The 19,945-nt window shown below is 36.5% G+C and overlaps 1 protein-coding gene across 1 annotated transcript; it reads left to right on the top strand.

Annotated features, from left to right (window-relative positions):
* The first annotated feature begins 3,712 nt into the window (after positions 1 to 3,712).
* LOC131435794 (uncharacterized) lies at positions 3,713 to 15,356 on the top strand. The gene is made up of 3 exons (XM_058604037.1): positions 3,713 to 4,363; positions 14,197 to 14,568; positions 14,630 to 15,356. Exons 1-3 carry the CDS (start codon positions 4,015 to 4,017, stop codon positions 14,764 to 14,766), a joined length of 858 nt encoding a protein of 285 aa, XP_058460020.1. The 5' UTR covers positions 3,713 to 4,014; the 3' UTR covers positions 14,767 to 15,356.
* The last annotated feature ends 4,589 nt before the right edge of the window (positions 15,357 to 19,945 follow it).

Genomic DNA, 19,945 nt, shown 5'->3' with positions numbered 1-19,945 from the left:
GGCGTATGTATTTTTGCATTTCACAAAAATTGCCTTTTTGAAATCGTTGTAACTCGGAAACCGTTAATTGTACAAAAATGGCGTTCAGGAAGAAGTTGTAGGGAATCGATTGAGCACTCGAAAAATATATACACTGAATTTTTTTGATTTTTTTTCAATTATTACAAAATAATCCGAAAAAGTTAAACAAAAAAAGCATGGTGTTATTTTTTTTGATAATTTTTATTTAAAAACTGTCAATAAAACCTACAGATTGATGAAGAAAATGCATCTCGACTTCTCTGCTCTGCCCATTCATATAATTGTTTTGCAGTTGTGATTGGGTGTTCATGTAGTTTAACCAAACTTTCACGTCGTGCCATTCGCTTTAAATTACCCCCGTGTGCATCTCATGGTCCTTTACCATGAGAAGTTGCAAAAAAAGGCCACTCAGCATCAATGTTATACATTGATTTAAATTTACAGAGACTTGCAAAATTTGTTCTGTTTTTGTACTGCGAGGCAGCTTCGTCAGACATAAATAAAACCTTAAATATAATAAAGAATTATTCATGTACATGTAATAATTGTAGATATAGCAAGCAAATAACCAATTCATGGAAATCTAAAAAAAAATGGTGTTATAATTAAATATCCAAGTATCTCAAGAACAGCTACTTTTAGAAGAAAGGATATCATAAGCAAATTTATTGCCTTCAACCTGTAGAATAATATTCTAGTGTTTAAATGATTATCTTTCAACGAGAACTTGAAATTTCGAATATATCTGTAAATTGTTTTAGCTATAGCTTCTTCATTTTTCAAAAGGCACGAATGGGGAAGCCATCAATCTGTAGGTTTTACTAAGAATTTAAAATAAAAATTATCAGAAAAAATAATCGAAACCCTGATTTTTTTTAATTTAATTTTTTTAATTCATTTTGAAATTATTGAGAAAAAAATCAATTTTTTTTTCAGTGTATATATTTTTTTAATGCCTTTTTATTACCTACAGCTTCTTCCTGGACGCCATTTTTGTACGAAGAACGGTTTCCGAGTTACAACGAGACCCATAATCGGTTTTAGCTGTAGCTTCTTCATTTTGAAAAGGCACGGATGGGATAGCCATCAATCTGTAGGTTTTAATAACAGCTTTATAATAAAAATTATCAAAAAAAAATTAAAACCATGCTCTTTTCATTTAACTTTTTTGGCTTATTTTGTAATAATTGAGTAAAAAAAATCAAAATTCTTTTTCAGTGTATATTTTTTTTATACTCTCAAAATAATAATCATGTTATAGTTACGTGAAAAGTTATGTGAATATTTTCCACCCTACTTTTCACGTAGGTTTCAATGGACTGGCATTTAAAAGCTGTTTAATGCATAATCCAGTAAAAGTTACGTGTTTCATAGGTAAAATGTAATGTACTGTTCATATCACATTTATCTATCAGTTCATATCAAATTAGGATACCAGAAAATTACTATTTTATATATTGGTTGAAGTCAAAAGGGAGATTCCAAATTTTGATATAAATCTATGAAATGAAAAATGCCATGAAATATAAAATATTTATTTCAGAAAATTGTCATATAATTCCAATGGCTTAAAAAGCAACTAATAACGTCGTGGTATCTCAAATCGACAAGCCTCCAGAAATCGTTTATGTTGTCACTGCCATCCAACCGAAGTCGAAGTTGAGATCCAAGAACTCCCACAACACTACCGATGCAGGTTGAAGTCGCATTACATGGTTCCAGTGTCTCTAGCTTCATACCGACGGCCTGTTTGAAGCATTCGGCAGGAGCGGGTAAACTTCCGGACTCACGCAGGCACTCGGTCCAGTTGAACACATGGAAACTTTCATACTGGAATGGTCCGGTCGATGGAGTAAAAAATTGTAATTAAATAACTTTTCTCGCAAATATTTACACTACTTACACTTCGAGGGCCACTGCTCGCTATTTTCAAAATCGAGTTTTTCACACTGGAAATTCACGTAGATTGTTTAACGTTTGGTCAATTCACGTAAACCTTATGTGATGACTCTATTCATTTTAGGGGATGTTCGTATAACATTCATTTTCGTCACGTAAAATATTCAATTTGACATTTGAAACCATTCTACGTGATTTTTCAAGTGAATCGAACGTGAATTTTTATATGAGTGTAGTGCCCAATCGATTCTCTACAGCTTCTTCCTGAACGCCATTTTTGTACAGTTAACGGTTTCCGAGTTACAACGATTTGAAAAAGGCAATTTTTGTGAAATGCAAAAATACATGCGCCCTTTTTTTTAAATTAGTCGTGAGTCAGATTGACCTCTCCATCGCCTCAAAACATGTGGTTTGCCATACTGAAGCCATGTGCAAAGTGTCATCCAAATCGGAGAAGGTCGATTCTGATTTTGTCACTTTTTCGTCTACTCATTCCTGGAATTGCTCGGTAGTTTTGTTGTATTTAACCTAATCTAATATGACTGCGCTATGAAGTGTGTAGGGGTTCTCTAGTATCATATAACTAAATTTTGAATTTCAATAAAATTGATCACAAAGACGATCAAAATCGGTAAAGAAGAAGAAGGAACCCGAATTCCCAATTCAGTTTACTTTTTCTCACTCAATCCTAACAGGCTTCTAAACTAGTCGTTTGACGGCGAATTCCATTCGAAATTGGCTGGTCTACTGGAGTCCGCATTAATTCGGTTCTCCATATTGAATTCCACATAGAATTTTGAATTCGGTATTCATTCCGAACTGTTAATGTGGGAGAAACTGTCTCCTCAACCAATTACAGTACTTTTTTTGTTTCAGTGCATGTTTAAATAAATTTAATATGCTCTCTTTATTTCGAGAATGTTCAGAACCGTAAAATTACATTTATATTGTATTATCGGCACCCCCATTCATATCAGCTCCAGTAGTCATCTCATATTCTCAAACCATAAAATAGAAGAGATCTACTGTCTCTGTATCAAAACGACGAAAGGATTCTTGAAACTTGAAATATTCCACATATTTCTAGAAGAGTATCGAATTTGCCAGCATAATCTTACGACGGATATGTTGTTTCCTGTTTTATCTGCCAGTCTAGTTAAAAAAAAAAGAAAAGGATTTATATGTGATACTTGTGCCAGGATGTGCATACTTCTCTATGTTGTTATGTTTCCCTCAATGAGCCATTCAGCATTTTGCCATTTCTTCAACGTTTGCCAATGATATTGGCCATCAATGGCCCATATAAGGGCGATAAGATTACAACCGGAATCGGTTACTCTGGCAGCATTTCATTGATAGTGAAACCGAATGATGATGTGATAAACATCGTTTTAATGAGCCCACGCAGAAAACTGTTGTTTTTTTATTTCTCTACCGCCACGCAGGAGTTATTAGTCGACCCGACACGGAGCTGTTATCATTCCATTTCGCGACGATCTGCAATTGATAGGGCTGCCATTGCATTGATGTTTAATATCTCCTTTGGATGCTTTGGTAGACTAATTAGTTTGAAGAGGTACTAATCATGCACGCGGACCGGGTGGCGCTAATGCATGTAGATTAGATGCAGCGGAACGACCTGGAATGAATAGAAAAGTCAGTAGCACCGGACAAGTCGGTTGTCGTTCGGTTGGCCTTGGGCGGGCTCGATGTCGGCTGCATGGTGGAGATGATAGTTGTATAAAAGCCATGGACACTGATCCGATGAGTCACACAAAGTATGTGAACACTGATAAGCTGGGTGTGTGCCAACGAGCCTGCAGACTAGTATCATTGTGCCAGATTAGAACTTAGTGGTGGATTAAAGTGTTACCATGCATTCAACCTAGGAGTTTGTGTTGATGAAGACCCTAATGGAAGCGCAAACATTTTAGATTTTGTTAGTCGTGTCCCCTGGCCTGATCCTGAGAGTGACTTGAGTGATAAAACCACAGAAAGTGAAGTTAATCCTTTGTGCTCGAGCAACAGCAGTTTGCGGGAAATTTACTCCAAGGACAGTAGATAACAAGCCAAAACCTCAACCTGAAAACAAGAATGATATCCAGCAGGGACTGTGGCACGTGTGTTAGAATGATTCTACTGTTGCTGGTGGTGACCACCGTCACGGTAACCGGAGCCGATGATAGTGGAGGAGCCAGTACTAGTTCGTCGAATAAATTGGATGACTATGTGTTAACGACGCAATCGGAGTGCTATAAATCGAAGCGATTGATTTCGTGCTTCAAGTACCGAATTTCTCGCTACATTTGGTCATTCGCATCGGGTCGAATGGACTGGCTGCTGGCGGAAAAGCATGCTTATGAAGGTGGAAACGGAGTAAAGCTGGTGCGGCTGAACGAACCACAGGAGGACGATGTATTTCCGGAGGCGCGGCAGATTTCGCGTGAGTTTTCTTTTTGTGGGGTAGTAAAATTGGGAAGCGGCAGCGGGAACGATTGACTGATTCATTGGTGCAGTTCAACTTGAGCTCAAGTGGATGAAATTTTGGATATTCTGTTTGCTATCGTATTTACTTTCGTTCGTCTATGAGTTATTGTATTTTTTGGTAATTAAATTAGATCGTAGTGCTGCTTTCCAACGATTAGTAGTTTCGGAAATCTCAAAATTTCCCAAAGTCAATTTTTTTTCAATAAAATATTTCTTTTACGTGGTTTCAAATTCTCAAAGTCCTAAGTCGTTTTTTTCAGATTACACCAGATCTTTCATGCATTTCTAAGACATTTGACGTAAAAAAATTCTTTAATTTTGCGTTTTGTTCTACGCGGATTTCCGAAGTCTAAAAAAGATTTTTTTCCAAAAATTTCCCAATTTTTTTTCCAAAAACTTAGTTGTTTGTTTTTAATTTTTTTTCGAGACTACACGAGACGCTACGTTCTAAGACATTTGGCATAAAAAAAACGATTCACGAAATCTTAAAATTTGTTTGTCCCAAAGTCGATATTTTCCAAACAAGATTTTGATATTACATCAGATCTGGACGTTTCTTGCATTTCTAAGATATTTGGCATCAAATTTTTTTCTGCGCAGATTTCCGATGTTACGTGGTCTAAAATAGTTATTTTCCCAAAAATTTCCTTTATTTTCCAAAAATCCCAGTCGTAATTTTCTAATTTTTTTCTTAGATTGCGTCATTTCTTCACGTTTCATGCATTTCTAAAATATTTCGCATCAAAAAATATATTTGATTTCGAAACTCTCAAAAATTTTTTAATTCCCGAAGTCGATTTTTTTTCAAAAATATGAAATTCCTAAGTCACGCGGTTTTTCTGCGCAGTACGTATCCCCCGCGTAAAAAGAGACCTCAGTGTATTCTTACTTATTTTATTATTTATCTATGGATACCATGTGATTTTGACATTTGATTTTCGGCCCGGGTTGGCGGTTCAATGCATTGGACGCTGGTCTTACAAGGCAGTTGTCGTATGTTCGAGTCCCGATCTGGAAGGATTCTCAGTGTCAGTACTAGCCATGCAATGATTCTGTACACTAAGAATCGGCTGCGAAGTCTGTTGAAACAAAAATTCCAAATTCCACAAAAGGAATGTAATGCCAAGACTTTGCTTTGATGTGATTGTGACAGTTCCTAAGAAACCTAAAGAGGAAACTAGAATTGGAAGCAGAGGTCTTCCGGGATTGAGATTCATGAATATTTTGGAATTTTCTGTAGTTGGGAATATATGACGCGATTTATGTAGATAATTTTCCAATTCACAACTTTTGTCGTATGTACATTATTGGCTCATATAACATGGACACTGACATTAATGTCATTTAAACAAAATATTCATTTTAACAGAACGGCTACGCAACCTTACTAGGAGCTTATTCGGATAATACAGCAAATTGATATTTTTTATACCGAACGAAAAGCTGATTTTGACAAAATGAATCATACTTGTTTGCAAATTTTCTTGCCTTGGATTCTCATTGCAACTCATATCTTTCCGATAGAAAATTACGTGTAAAAATAGACCACAGTACATCATTCGAGCTTTCGAATAAATGTCAGATGTCCCACAAGGTAGTAACTCAGGACCCTTGCCATTAGTATTGTTCTTCAACGATATGGCTTTGCTTTCGGGAGCTGTACGTAAATTAGTCCACGTGGATGATTTGAAGTCATATTTGACCGTAACATTGATGGTACAATTATCTCAAGAGTGGATCAAGTATGTGATCTTGGAGTACAGTTGGATACTGAACTGATGTTCGATGGTCATCGGTCACAAATCGTTTCAACAGCTATACGTCAATTGGGTTTCCCTCTCTGTTAGTCGATTTAAACTAACCTAGTCCGATGGACTTGGTTTAGTAATTAAAATAATAGATAAACAAATTCATTTTGAGGCGGATATTTTTCAAACTCTCTGGGAATAATCAAACACATATGTGCTAAGTTAGTTTATTCAATATCCTAACACTTGCGCCATCTTTCGTACACACTTTCGTCTAGTCTTTCTTCAATCTCTTGTCGTTTTTGAAGATCTATCTTGTTTTTCGAAACTTGCTCTTCATAAGCGACCAGAATTTTTGTATAGGACGAAATTCTGACGAGCTTGCTGAATTTACCCCTTTCGACACAAAACCAACTTGGCTGCGTACCACTCCATCACCCGTTCCACTTAACGGCACGATGCCAAATCTGACCCAAACAGAGTGTCACCTTAGTGGGACCGAAGTAAGGGCAACAGGCACTTCTGGAGCTATTATTCCTTATATATTTGACCTCCGATGGTGCCGGTTGTTCATTTGGATCTTCATGAATGATTTCACTAGTGAATTGTAGATTTACAACTGTAATACGATCCGCTTCTAGGACTGAATTTTTCACAACCGTGCTCATAATTTTGTGTTAACGAGCTTCTTGCTTGGAAGCCATTTCGATAACCACATTGCATATTGTGATAAAACTTTGCACATGTAAACATTATACTCTATTTAAGTTTCACCTAAAATATCATCAATTTTTATAATGCAACAAAAATTTAAATACAAAAGAGAGTGCTGCTTGCTGTACGAGTACAGCAATGGAGCAATGGGTAATAAGTCATCGGACTGATTTAAATAAAACTTGATACACGTCTTCAACACAGTAAATTGTTTATTTTGCATTTTTGGGGAGAATAATTCGACTCAAGACTGACTTTTCCAAAGGTGTCGAAGAAGAAGTTGTACGAAATCAATCAAAAAGTACAAAATACTATATATTATAACAAGTTGAACGGGTTTTACAAGAACTAGAAAATTTATCGAAGAAATAAAATTGAAGCAGATTTGAATGCTTTTCGAAATATTTCTATTTTAAACTTTTTATTCAAACCAACATTCGACATAATCTAGGGGTTCAAAATTCACCAGTCCAGTTTGGCTACACATACCCAGTAAATTTGAGGGTAAAAAAAAACTTTTTCCCTTTCAAATTACCACAACCTGTACGACCACCAGGCCAAAACTTGTTTCGTCCGTAACGTCAGTTTAGACATTACATTTCGTGTGTAATAGCAACGTGTTTTGCAAATAGCATTAACTTCACGTCTGCTTAGCGGTTCGAACTGAACTTCCGAGTTTAGCATTAGGCAGTTCAATTTGAACTGCTATGCACGGATCAATCAAAGACCAAACGTAAACATATTAAAAATGATTTTGTGCGCCTAGCATAAATTTGGGGGTAAAAATAAACTTTTTCTCCTTTCGTTTCGTCTAAGATCCGTTGAACCATTTTTTGGCGTTAGCTGTTCAACATAAGCTGTTAACGCAAAGCAACATTTGGTGTTAGTTTGTTTTGTGCTGTTTTGTAAATAAAGAGTTTACAACCAAATCAATTTAAGACATTCGCGAAACTTTTTGTGGAAAATAGTCGGTAATAAATTCGCACGTACTATTCTCTCTTCTTGTAGATAATTAAACATGGAATTCAATGTACTAAGATGAGAGATAGTTGCGAAAACTTAAATTTCTGCAAAAATCATTAAATTGTTTTCCCTTTCAGGCCCAATTTCTCCATTTAAAAAAAAGACACTGATAAATTAACATGAAATTAACATGTTTTTCATTACTTGCTTGGAGTGAAAATGTCACAAAAACTTGAAGATACGTTTTATTTTTTAAATTAAACTAAAAATTGTAGTTACATATTCATATATATCGAGAAACGGTTATTTGCAGGAGGAAGGTTTACAATGCTAAAATTTTTAGCTTTAAATCTGTAGAATTATATTCTAGTGTTTATTCGGTTACATTCACCAAATTGATTTTGTATGTTGATAACGCACGTAAACGTCTGGAAAAAAAATTTGCGAAAAAAATGAAACATTGTATTTCTTGAAGAAGCGCTCAACTTTTTATTCCGTGTATAATTTCTTAGGTTACCCATTTGGTGTCCTACAAATTCATCGTGGACATTATTATTGCAGAAGTAACGGTTACAATGATGTGAAGTTGCATTGATTTAAAGAAAAATGCACACAAAAATCATTCGCTGTTTATTAAATTTAAGAAGAAAAGTGTAAATAAATACTTACAACAAGAATATATCTTATATACTCCTGTTTCCCTGTCGCAAAAGACAACTAGTGCTAGTGTATCTTTTTGCCTTTATTTACAGAAAGGATGTGAATCAGCTGGAAAACTGACTGTCGATCGGAGTCTTTTTTTGTTCGATTCTCTCGAGAATGGCTGAACCGATTTCAACAAGCTCTGACTAGTTTGAAAGCTACTATTGACTTATTTATTTAGAGCTGGGAAAAGCCCATTGGAGTTAGTTTCTGTAAAACCATAAAACCTCCTTACCATTTGCATCAACATCGTACAATCATCCAAATGATACATTTTCCTCAAACCCGGTGCTTCTATAGTAACCAAAAAAGTAATCTGAGGAATGATTTCTTGATAACATTAGGTGATCAATGAAAGCCGAAACTATTAGAACAGTATGCGGCACATGTTAGCAATGGGCCCGGTATACTCGTAATTAGTTCTAGCATAAACAATCCGAAGAAAGAGCATTCTTCAGTAACGCGGAAAATGCTTCCTAATAGCTTAGAGGCTTTGGAGATAGTAAACTCTACGTGCTCCTCAAAATTTAACTTGAAATACAGGAGAATACTCAGGTCCTTCACAGACGATGCGCGTTCGAGAACAGTTTGTGAAATATTATAGCTGAGCTTGAGTTTACAGTACAGAGATGACGGAGCATGTAGAAACAAACTATTCTGGTAGTGTTACACCAATTAGTTAAATTATTCAAGTGTTCTTGTGGGAAATCTGAGTCTGCTGCAGATTTGATTATATGCAGTATTTTAAAGTCATCCGCGTACGCTAGTTTCATACTTTTGGTCGAAAAATCTAGTTCGTTGAGATAGAGTAAAAATATAAACGGCCCAAGGTTACATCCTTGAGGAAATCCAGAGATGAAAACAAATGATGAGGTTGTACAGCCCCTGCTTTCACTATCATTTTACGACCAGTTAAATATGATTGAAGCCAGTTCAAAGCAAAGCCTTGGTATTACATTCCTGTAGTGGAATTTGACCTTCTGTTTCAACAGACTTCGCAACCGATTCAGAGTGTATAGAATCAGTGCATGGCTGGTGCTACGATTCTACTGACACTACGAATCCTTCCAGGTCGGGGCTCGAACATACGACAACTGGTTTGTAAGACCAGCGCCCTATGCATTGAACCGTCAACCCGGGTTAGCCAGCTCAAAAATGATCCGTAAATTCCCAGCACAGAAATTGGTGTATATACCCAGGTAACCAGTTAGCACTAATAATGTCATTAAAATAGCCTTTTATGAGCACCAAAAACGCTTATAGCTATATATCTATAATCTGAAAGCTCTTCTGTTGTAAATCAATCAGAAATCAGCTTTCATAATGTACGCCAGTCATAAATAAGCATTATCTATGAGTTGCCGTATATTTTGCCAAAGTCGGCCTCAATTCAGTCTTAAGTGCGATTTAAATACCAATTAGCGATTATTTGCTGTCATAATGCTTATTAGTTACCGGGGTAGAATCTACTTGTAGTCGTGCTTGTAAGGAACGCATGATAAAGGAAGTATAGGTTTTTAATTTGTGGAAGTAGAAAACTTAGGCATGAATCCCGTTTTGTAGATCAAGTTCGAAGAATAAATGGGTTTCACTTCTGGTTCCGGAGATATAATAATATAAGTGAGGTAACCGACACATCGTCCTTTTCTCACGCACTATTATGTTTTTTTAAGTCCCCGATTTTCATGCGGAAGATTACACTTTTTGTTCCGAATTGTAATTTATAATCGTATGAGTAACGTAACCTACAATTACTGTGGGAAAACGTATGTTTTTCTGCAGTATCGACGTTGACTCCATGAGCCTTCTCGAGAAAATAAAACTTCGTCTGAACTATGGTTTTCAGAAAATCTATGTACGTATCGGTCATGAGAAAAAAACGCACATAGTAACAAACCTAAATAGGTTTTACAGCAGACTGGTCGGGACCTCACTAAGAATTTACTTCTGCTTTCACTAAATGTGATCCCCAGCAGATTGTTCAGCATCCCTTAGGTGTGTAGAATTTACTTCTGCTTTTTGTGTTTTGGTGTCGTCATTTCCCCATCTAGTCCAAACCTTACCATTTCCCTTCAATCCCTCCCTCTTATATATCGGGAAAATGATGCTAAAAACAAATTGATGGCAAGGCACAAATCTCCAAATATCAAGGGGAACGTGCTATTTGAGCCAATTTGTTCTGATTCCTGAACGTAACCGACAATTAGCACTTTTTCTATCCGCATTTTTGTTGTTTCAGTGGGGGTTCAATGATCAAGTTCAAACGTATTATGGTTGATACTTCCGCGAGTGTTACCGAAGAGATGTTTATGGAGGTTTTAAGGTTAAAGAGTTTTTAACCTAAAGGTCATTCGCCTCTTCGGGCCACAAAAACTGTCCGACCCTATGTGCGGGGTTGGGAAGCGAACCCAAGTGGGCTGTGTGAAAGGCATCGACTTACCCATTTCGTTCGTTGCCCAATATAACATTCATTCTTTACTACTTTACTACTATCAGCTCCTATTTGGTTCTTAGGCAGTGTTGCTAAATATAAGGGAAGTCAAAGACGTCTTAAATAAAATATATACTTCAATTCATCAAAAGATGCTTGCGTTCCAAAGTACAATAATGATTTATAGTAATATTATTATAGTTTCTATCAATATGTAATTATAGTATCCTCATATAGAAAGGATTCCCTTTTACATTCTTACTGCTTTTAAACCCAGTTTTATTCTTCATTCACTTAGCGTTTGTTCACGGGTTTTCTTGGTATTGAGGACTTCTTACATTTTTTGTCCAAAAAGGCACATTCTAATCTTGCCCCCGGGCTCATTAATACGTGAAAGAGGTGCTGGATCTTACTCATTTTTTTCCAGTGATTGCAGAACCGATATTTCCAATCTTAAGGTAAAATGATAGGTCGTACCAAAAATTACTGCATATTTTTGGTTACAACAACAATTTACATCGTAGTTTAGAGTACGATGTAAAAATCGTTTAAAATCTTCAAAAAATGAATAAAAACTAGTGGAGTTTGTACGTCATGTTAGTTGATGACCATACAAACCGTTATAGATTATACCAGTTCTCGGATTCCGGTGTCGAAAGTACCTACAATAATGAAACTTATCTTTTTCGTGTTTCATTCTGAAGTTTATACTAGTTAATGCAACACATCATGTGGATCTTGAAAAATGAGAGTAATAATTCATTTTAATTATTAATAGTGTATTAAAGTGGCTGGTTGTTGCAAAATATCTTGTGCGTTATTTACATAGGTTTATTTCTTTCCAAACCATTATTGTTGTCATGGTATTTTGTCGTTTTTTTTAAATTTTTATCCGCTCTTACCAACAAAGGGTCTATAGAAAAGCATTATTATTAAGTTCAATGGTTCACAATTACTGATCCAATATTTTTCGATGGATTGTATGGGGCATTGTAATCTTGAGTAAGGAGTGTATCGAAAATAAGCGATCCACATACATTTGTGTTGTACGCATGTATTTGTGACAATGTTGTGCGTTTGGCTGTCAGCTTTCGTTTGTTTACTTGTTTGTGCGGTTGAAATGTCGCGTATTGGAACTATAGGTATTACTATGCGAAAGTTGGCGAAGCGGTTTGGAATTCATCATACCAGTGTTCCCTAGTGTTAAGACCATCATTAATAAGTTTGGGGAACACTATTCTTTGGATGAGCTACCAGGAAAAGGCAGAAAACCCGGTTCTTTCAACCCGAAACTGGACCAGAAAATGGTATCTCTAACCATGAAGAACAAATCAATGTCAATACGTGATTTGGCCAAAAAAGGCAGGAACGAGTGTCGGATTGATCCAACGTATCAAGACGCGAAATCACCTGAAGACCTACAAGAAGCAGAAAATCTCGAAACAAAGTGTAGAACAGAAGAAGCAAGCAGCAACAAGGGTCCGGAAATTGTATTCGCGTCTTTTGCAGTGTCCGGAGGCATGCGTTTTGATGGACGATGAGACTTATGTAAAGTAGGATTCAAAAACCTTTCCAGGTCCACTATACTTTACTGTCATCGATGGGGAGGATGTGAACGATGCGGACAGGTCGAGTCAAGTGGAAAAATTCGGTCGAAAGGTACTGGCATGGCAAGCAATATGTTCCTGTGGTTTGAAGTCAACCATTTTTTACACTACCGGAACTATGAATGCAGAAATCTATCGATCTGAGATTGCTGCCTTTATATGAGAAGCATAGTACACATCCACTGTTTTGGCCGGATTTAGCGTCGGCTTACTATGCCAAAATCACTCTCAATTGGCTTGCGGAAAAGGGTATAAATTTCGTTGAGAAAAAAATAATTCCACCAAATTGCCCTCGGCTTCGACCCGTGGGACGTTACTGGGCAATCGTGAAGAGGGTCTTCAAGAAGACTGGTAAGGCAGCGGGGGAACATGCAGGATTTAAAAAAAAAAATGAGCTGAAGCGTCCAAAATATGCGATGCAACCAAGGATGGCTTTTATCGTATCAAAAAACGCTCACTGGCAACTCTTCACACGATTGAATCAGTGCTATCGAGGAGAGACGGATATCATCGCAACAACAGAAACCCGGCATGGCTCATTTAACATAGAATCGACACCAGTGCGAGAGCGAATTTCTCTCGATGACATTTCTGAGAATCAAAGGTTAGCACGCTGCTGTGGGGATCCTCTCTGAAGCAACAAACGGTCGCTTATTCTCGTTTCGTCCGATTCTATACAGGCAGTTGATAATTGCGATAGAATCATTTTACTATTGCCGCTTATTCTAACTATGTGCATATAACCTTTGTATAAGTTGTGTCTATGAAAATGTCTGTGAATGCTACACACAAGGGTTTTAAAATATTGCAACCTAGTATGAGAATCATCAAGTTGAATCATCGATTCGATTTTCTGCGATAATTTTCGACTTGCGATTCTCTCTTGGGAAATTCCACGCACAGCAACGATCATTATCAGACTGTAATTTTTTTTAAGGACGTGAAATACTCAGAGTATGAAGTGGAGCGAAGAAATGTAGCAAAATTTTCTCACGGTTAATGCATTGAGAGACTCGAGTTCTTGTAGCATCTTCTACCGGATTGAAAATGTTGTATACAATATAGATAGCAATATAGCAGCTTCTGTCAAATTTTCGGCAATCACCAACACTGGATGCAACACTTATCCGGAACTTGATGAAGAGCGTTCGATCAAAAGCTCGAAATTTCGTGAAGGAATAACTTAAATTTCATCCGGTTTTCATTATGCTCAAGTTTAACCTCGTACAATAAAGGATCAATTTTTAGTTTGAATAAAATATCGTTTTTTATCATAATTCGAAAAAAAAAATTTGTGGATAGCTTATTTTCGATACACTCCTTAACCACATCAAGATTTGGTCAGAACCTTTAATAGAATATGACAACAGCAGTTTTATTGGAAGAAACATTGTTCGATAGTGACATTTCGAACGAACTGTCGGATTTAATATAAACCTTGGCGAATTTATAACATTTCGGATGAAATTTGCTGAGTTGTTACCAACATTGCGGATGATATATCGTCATTCTTCGTATATCCACTCTGGCGGCCGCTACTTTGTACTGCTTTGAAATGAACTTAATTTAGATTGAAAAATGTTCGAAAACGTTATTAGTTTATTAACAATTCGTTTGCTTTCAGCGTACGACAACGAGATGCTGAAAGCCACTAAATTCATGCAACGTTCGCTGAACACCTTTATCGCCTCGCACGGCGTCCGTTTGGGAGCAGGTGCGGACAGTGGCGCTCGGTTTCTAGACGATGGCGAAGATTTTGATGGACGCGGTAAGAAGAAGAGAAGGTGGTCGATGATTCTACCGCTGGCACTGTTGCTGAAGCTAGTGCACATGAAGCTGCTACTGAAACCCATCCTGCTTGGAGTTGGCCTTATCCAGATCCTGCTCATCGCCGGTGGTTTGTTCATATTCAATTACTTCCGCAACAGCAATATTTGCCGCATTCAGCCGCATGTTATACACTCCCACTCGCATATAGCCAGCGAATCGGCACCAGGTGAGCTAGGTTTTCCCGCTGGAACCTGTTAGCAGGTGATTAATGTCTTTTATTTTCACAGAATTATCGTACGCTTCGTATGGATCGTATCCCTCCTATTCAGCATCTCCGTACAACGCCTACAACAAGGACTGGGCTACGAATAGGGCCTACAGTGGTTACAGTTTTCTGGACGCCATCGACAGTCACAAAATCTAGCTGCCTCACTAGAGTTTGCAGTGTATTTCGGAAATAACTTAGCATAAATTTATGTTGTTTTAGGGAGATGAGCGAATTCCCGGATGACCAGGAAACAATTACTTTTCTAGCATCATCAAAGTCAATCCTCTATTTTTTTCCACTCAAGTAGTGTCGCGTTTTAGGATACTGAAATATTGTTTCTCGCAAATGCTATTTCTCTTACACTCTAATCCTTTATTCGATGAAATGTTAAAAGACTTCCGAAACATTTCATTCGATTCTATTTCTAGTCTCCATGACCGTTCCACGTACAAAATAATACCCAAAATAGTGTTTTTGTTTCAATAATAGAGGTTCTAACCGTTTGGTCAATCGTCTCTCGGGTCATGAAAACTCTCGGACCGTATGTAGCAGGGCAGGGAACTAAACCAAGCTAGGCCGCGAGAAAGGATTACGTCATACTTAATGCGTTGTGCCAGCCCCCTTGGAATAGTTTAATTTTAATTCTAGCGAAAGTGTTCAGTGTTAGTAATAACAAAGCATATTTATTATATATCTATTAAATTATTTATTTATCATGATTGGCACTAGTTACTAGGTTCGACAGAAGTGCGTACCGCGTACCGCGGAAATTAGCCTACATTTACTCAAAACAACTGTTGAATAAATCATAGTCGATTGTATTAAATCATGAATTGTTTTAATTATAATCAAACCTATGGGAAGTCGTAGTAACATGATTGGCTGTCCCGTTCCAATTTACACTGTACCGTTTATGCTGTGCACTACTCTTTTCGTTTTTGATTTTTATTTTCAAAACGATCTTCTGCTATATCATTTCTGTTGATTATTATTTTATGTTCTTGCCTCATATGAAGTAAACACAATGTTATGTAAAGCTTGAAATATTTGAAAAATTGTTTTGTTAGACTACATCTAACCCGATTTTCAGGACTTTCCTTGAGCCAAAATCGAAACTGAGTTAGTTTATCGTTGCTGATAACTAAATAATAGAAACCTGGTTCCACTCTTTTGTTGTGTTTTGCGAAACAATAAATGTAGGTCAATAATGACAATATGAATAACGATAATGCCGGTACCTATGAAAGTGTCATCTGATGAACATTCAACACAATTCCCACGGAGATAGTCATTCATGCATGACGGCAGTAAAATTTATTGCTATCAATATTGAAATAGTACCAAATCATCCAGAACACTATCAAAGCTCAGAAATTGGCTTTGTTCATCGGCATTGTTATCAGAATGAAAAAAAAAGGTTAACACACTTGAAAAAACTTTGTTGTTCTGATATTATATTAATTTCTTTTATTTTGTTTACAGGAAGCATTTAATCAATAGTTCAAATATTTACGTTCCGTCATCGACTCATCTGTGTATTGTCAGATTATGTTGAACAGCTAACGCTTCCTCACGACTCAAAATGAAACTTTACGTCAGATTAGAGTTAATGTTATTTACTAAACACGAAGTGCAACATTTTCGCTGAATTGTTGAAATAAAATACAAGTGTTTTGCAAAAAGCAATAAGCTCACGTCTGCATAGCGTTTCGTGTTGAGCCACGAGGAGGCATTAGAGCAATTCCACGCCAAATCGTCCAGAAACGGCAGAATTTTGGCGCGACCTCCTATCCTAGTGCATTGCATGTGTGATCAGTATAGCGATTGAAGTATTTTTCATTGGTCTAGAGATTTTTTTTTTCACTCAAGACTAATTTTTGAAAAGGGCGTATTTGTTTTTAGCCACATTTTTATCAAACAAATATAATTAGAAATCGATAGCTTCTACAAAAATATGTTTAAGAAGAATTTGTAGGTAATCTAAAATAAATATACACTTAAAAGAGAAATCTTCCAATTTTCCGTGAAATCGAAAATGGAATTTATTTTTCAATATTCTCAGTTATTTTACCGCACGATTTATTTTAGAAAGTTGGAGAGATGATAAATGAAAAAGTTTCCCGAAGAAAATTATTTAACATTTTTCGAAAAACGATGTTTTTACAGGAATGAATGCATCTGACCATTGAAATATTATTCTCCAAGCTAAATTCAATGAAAAAGCTCATGGGAAGCTACTTCCTAAGTGCAGTCATTTTCGAGGTATATGAGGAATTAAATCAAGAAATTGGATATTTCATGAGAATACGCCCTTTTTTTTGTCGTGAATACGACTTACTTTACTATGGGGTGACTTTTCAAAATTAGTCATATGGAAGAATGGGCAGAACTTAATCGTGAATATCTCGACTTGTATTAATGGTAGCAACACAATTCTTTCACCATTTCATCAGAAATATGATCAGGAATTTAGGATAATATTTTGAACAGTGTGAGATAAACACAAACAACTCAAAAATTAAATTTTCTCAAAATTTTAAAATAAAGCGGAAAACTCTACTTTCGCTTGGGGTTTTCGCGCAAGGACGACGATTTTGAGGTAGTCAGGCACATATCTTCAACTGAATGCGTATAAAAGGAGAACCGTGGTGAAAATCGATCATTTCATTTCGTGCGTTCGATGGTAGCAGACGTCGTGGGAGTTAAACCTTCAACCAGCAGCGACGGAAAGTGCACCTTCTGCGTGGTTGAAACCTCAAACGCTCAGGTAGCAACTCTCATTCGCTTCCTGGCTATCAAGGCGAGCAGACTGCCATCGCGAGCAACTCTCATTCGCTTGCTGGTCATCAAGGCGAGCAGACTGCCATCGTGAGAGTAAAACCACCAACCAGCAGCGACGGAAAGTGCACCTCCTGCGTGGTTAAAACCTCAAACGCTCAGGTCGCCACTCTCATTTGCTTTTCGGTAGTCGTAACGAGGTTTTGAATTCAGAGCCTGCGTGCTAAAACTGGATTCTGGAACTGTATTCCGGAACTAATTTGAGTTTCGAAATTGCAGTTATTGAAACTGGATGCTGAGTCTGTTATTGGTTCTAAATTTAGTTCTTGAACTCAGGATCCAGTTCTTTATTCCAGACTTTTTATATTCGGTTCTTTTTAGAATCATAATAATACTTCATGGCGAAAAATCGTCTTCGGATTTAAGAGCTTAGTTCTGGAGTATGGGTTTAGAATTCAGAGTCTGCAGGCTGAACTAACTCAACTCGTCACTCTTCATCACAAACGCTTTCATAAAAAGTTTTTTTCAGAGCCACTATTGTTTTATTATAAAGAACTATACTGCTTATTTCATAATATTTAATTGCGTTATGATGCGAGTAGCTGTTTCCGAGATATTTTGATAAGATTTATAATTTATAATAGTTTCCATAAGCAATACCAAGGCGGACTGTATTTAAGTTGCAGAGTACAATATTGGAGATATAATTTGCGAAAAATAATAAGACTATTGTCGTTTTGCAAACGAACTTTATTATTTCCCATCGGTACCAATACTCATTACAGTTTTCACGTTTTGAATATCTTAATAATAATAATAATAATAGAACATTTGTTTTTTTGCAGATTTCTATATAATATGATAGCTCATATATGTGTATGATGAAAACAATTTCGTAGCCATCTTAATATCTGTATATGGAATAAAGCAATGATGTTTGTGTGAACCTTGAATCATTTTTGTTTGTTGATAAATCTTTCCATTCTACAGCACCATTGTCATATTCCTCTTGTGACATATAACAATGTTTCTCAGAGTGTTGTTTTATTTTTTTTTGTCGAGTTTACCCTAGATCACGACGTTTTGTGCGTTTCTAAGATAAAACAAGAAATTCGAGGGGCTGGGGTCCACTAGGAGATTGATAGTACCTATTAGCTCTCTCCGGACAGTATCAGCCTAGATGCCGTGTGGAATCCGGCGGAAAAAAAACTGAACCAAGAATAGATCCACTGGGTTCCTGCTTCCATGTCGTAAAAGGCGATAATTGCAGGAGTTTCTTATTTCTTTCAGTTATGAGATATTTTCAATGTTTTACCTCTGATTACTCTATTTTGCTAAATTATCTCTTCATTCAACCTATCAATTTCCGTCTAACTTCGAAAAAAGTTTGGAATTTGGAATATTTTCTTCTTCCATGTTATTGATTGTCTGTCAGGATTATAAATTGAATGATAAATAAATAAAGAATCTATAACTATTGCGCAAATCCGTTGATATTACAAAGTTAATAACAGAGATAATATTGAACACGTAGTAAAAAACACTTGATATTAATATTTCAAAAAATAAATTAATATTTTTCTTGGTAGCCGGCTGCCCAGATCAACCAATATAACGAATTAATAGTTTTAATAAGTAATTAAAATAAGAAAGCGGAAATAATAAAAAAAAAATAAATTAAGACGCGCGTGAAATCTGTTGACCTTTATTTGGTGATTTAAAATGATTTTATAACAACTGTTTAGAATATGTCAATGCAATGAATCAACTATTTTGTCTAAATCCTATTCACTCGTTTATTTTGTATCGCGTAATTTCTTATATAAAAATAGGGAAGTTTTCATTCTTTACGCGATAGTATTGCAAATTTTTCTTCAGTTTTCTCGAATAAGAGCTGTGAATCTGGACATGCCGGGACTTCAATATAGGATATTGTTGAAACGTTCACTCGGGAAGTCAATGAGTTTAGTGTTACATCTGAGCATCTTGAAACCGGAACATACTAAGTCGCCCGCGAATAATACCAATACTGAAATTTTTACTAACAAATATCCTTCTCCCGTGACACTTGTGGAGTGCGCAGTAGTATATACGGCCTCTAGTAACAACAAGTGTTGGACTAACATCCCTTCCCATTCCTTAGACGATCTACGTTCGGGCCTGGCCGGCGCCGGTACTGATCAATGAATTCTGGGATTACCAGAAGATGTACATTGAAGGATGATTTACCAGTCCCAGGATGGATCATCTAGAAACTCCCTGTACAATTTCAGCTAATCCCGATCAGTAACGGAGTAGCAACCAGGGGTGGTCGCTCAAGCTCTAAGATGAAACAAGAAATTCGCATAGCTATAATAAATTTTTCCCCATCCTACAAATACATTAGTTAGATGGGAAGTAAATGAGTGAATAACATAAATGTATCAAATAAGACAAAATCCATCAAACATAGTTTTTCTTAATTATTGGTTTGTTTTCACATCTTTTTTGCCTTTCTCATAAAAAAAGGCTATGCAATCGCTGTGAAAACCGACACAACCGAGGCCCGGAGGGTAGA

This window comes from Malaya genurostris, chromosome 1 (assembly GCF_030247185.1).
Source record: "Malaya genurostris strain Urasoe2022 chromosome 1, Malgen_1.1, whole genome shotgun sequence".
Taxonomy (NCBI): domain Eukaryota; kingdom Metazoa; phylum Arthropoda; class Insecta; order Diptera; family Culicidae; genus Malaya; species Malaya genurostris.
This window is presented reverse-complemented; position numbering and strand designations above follow the sequence as displayed.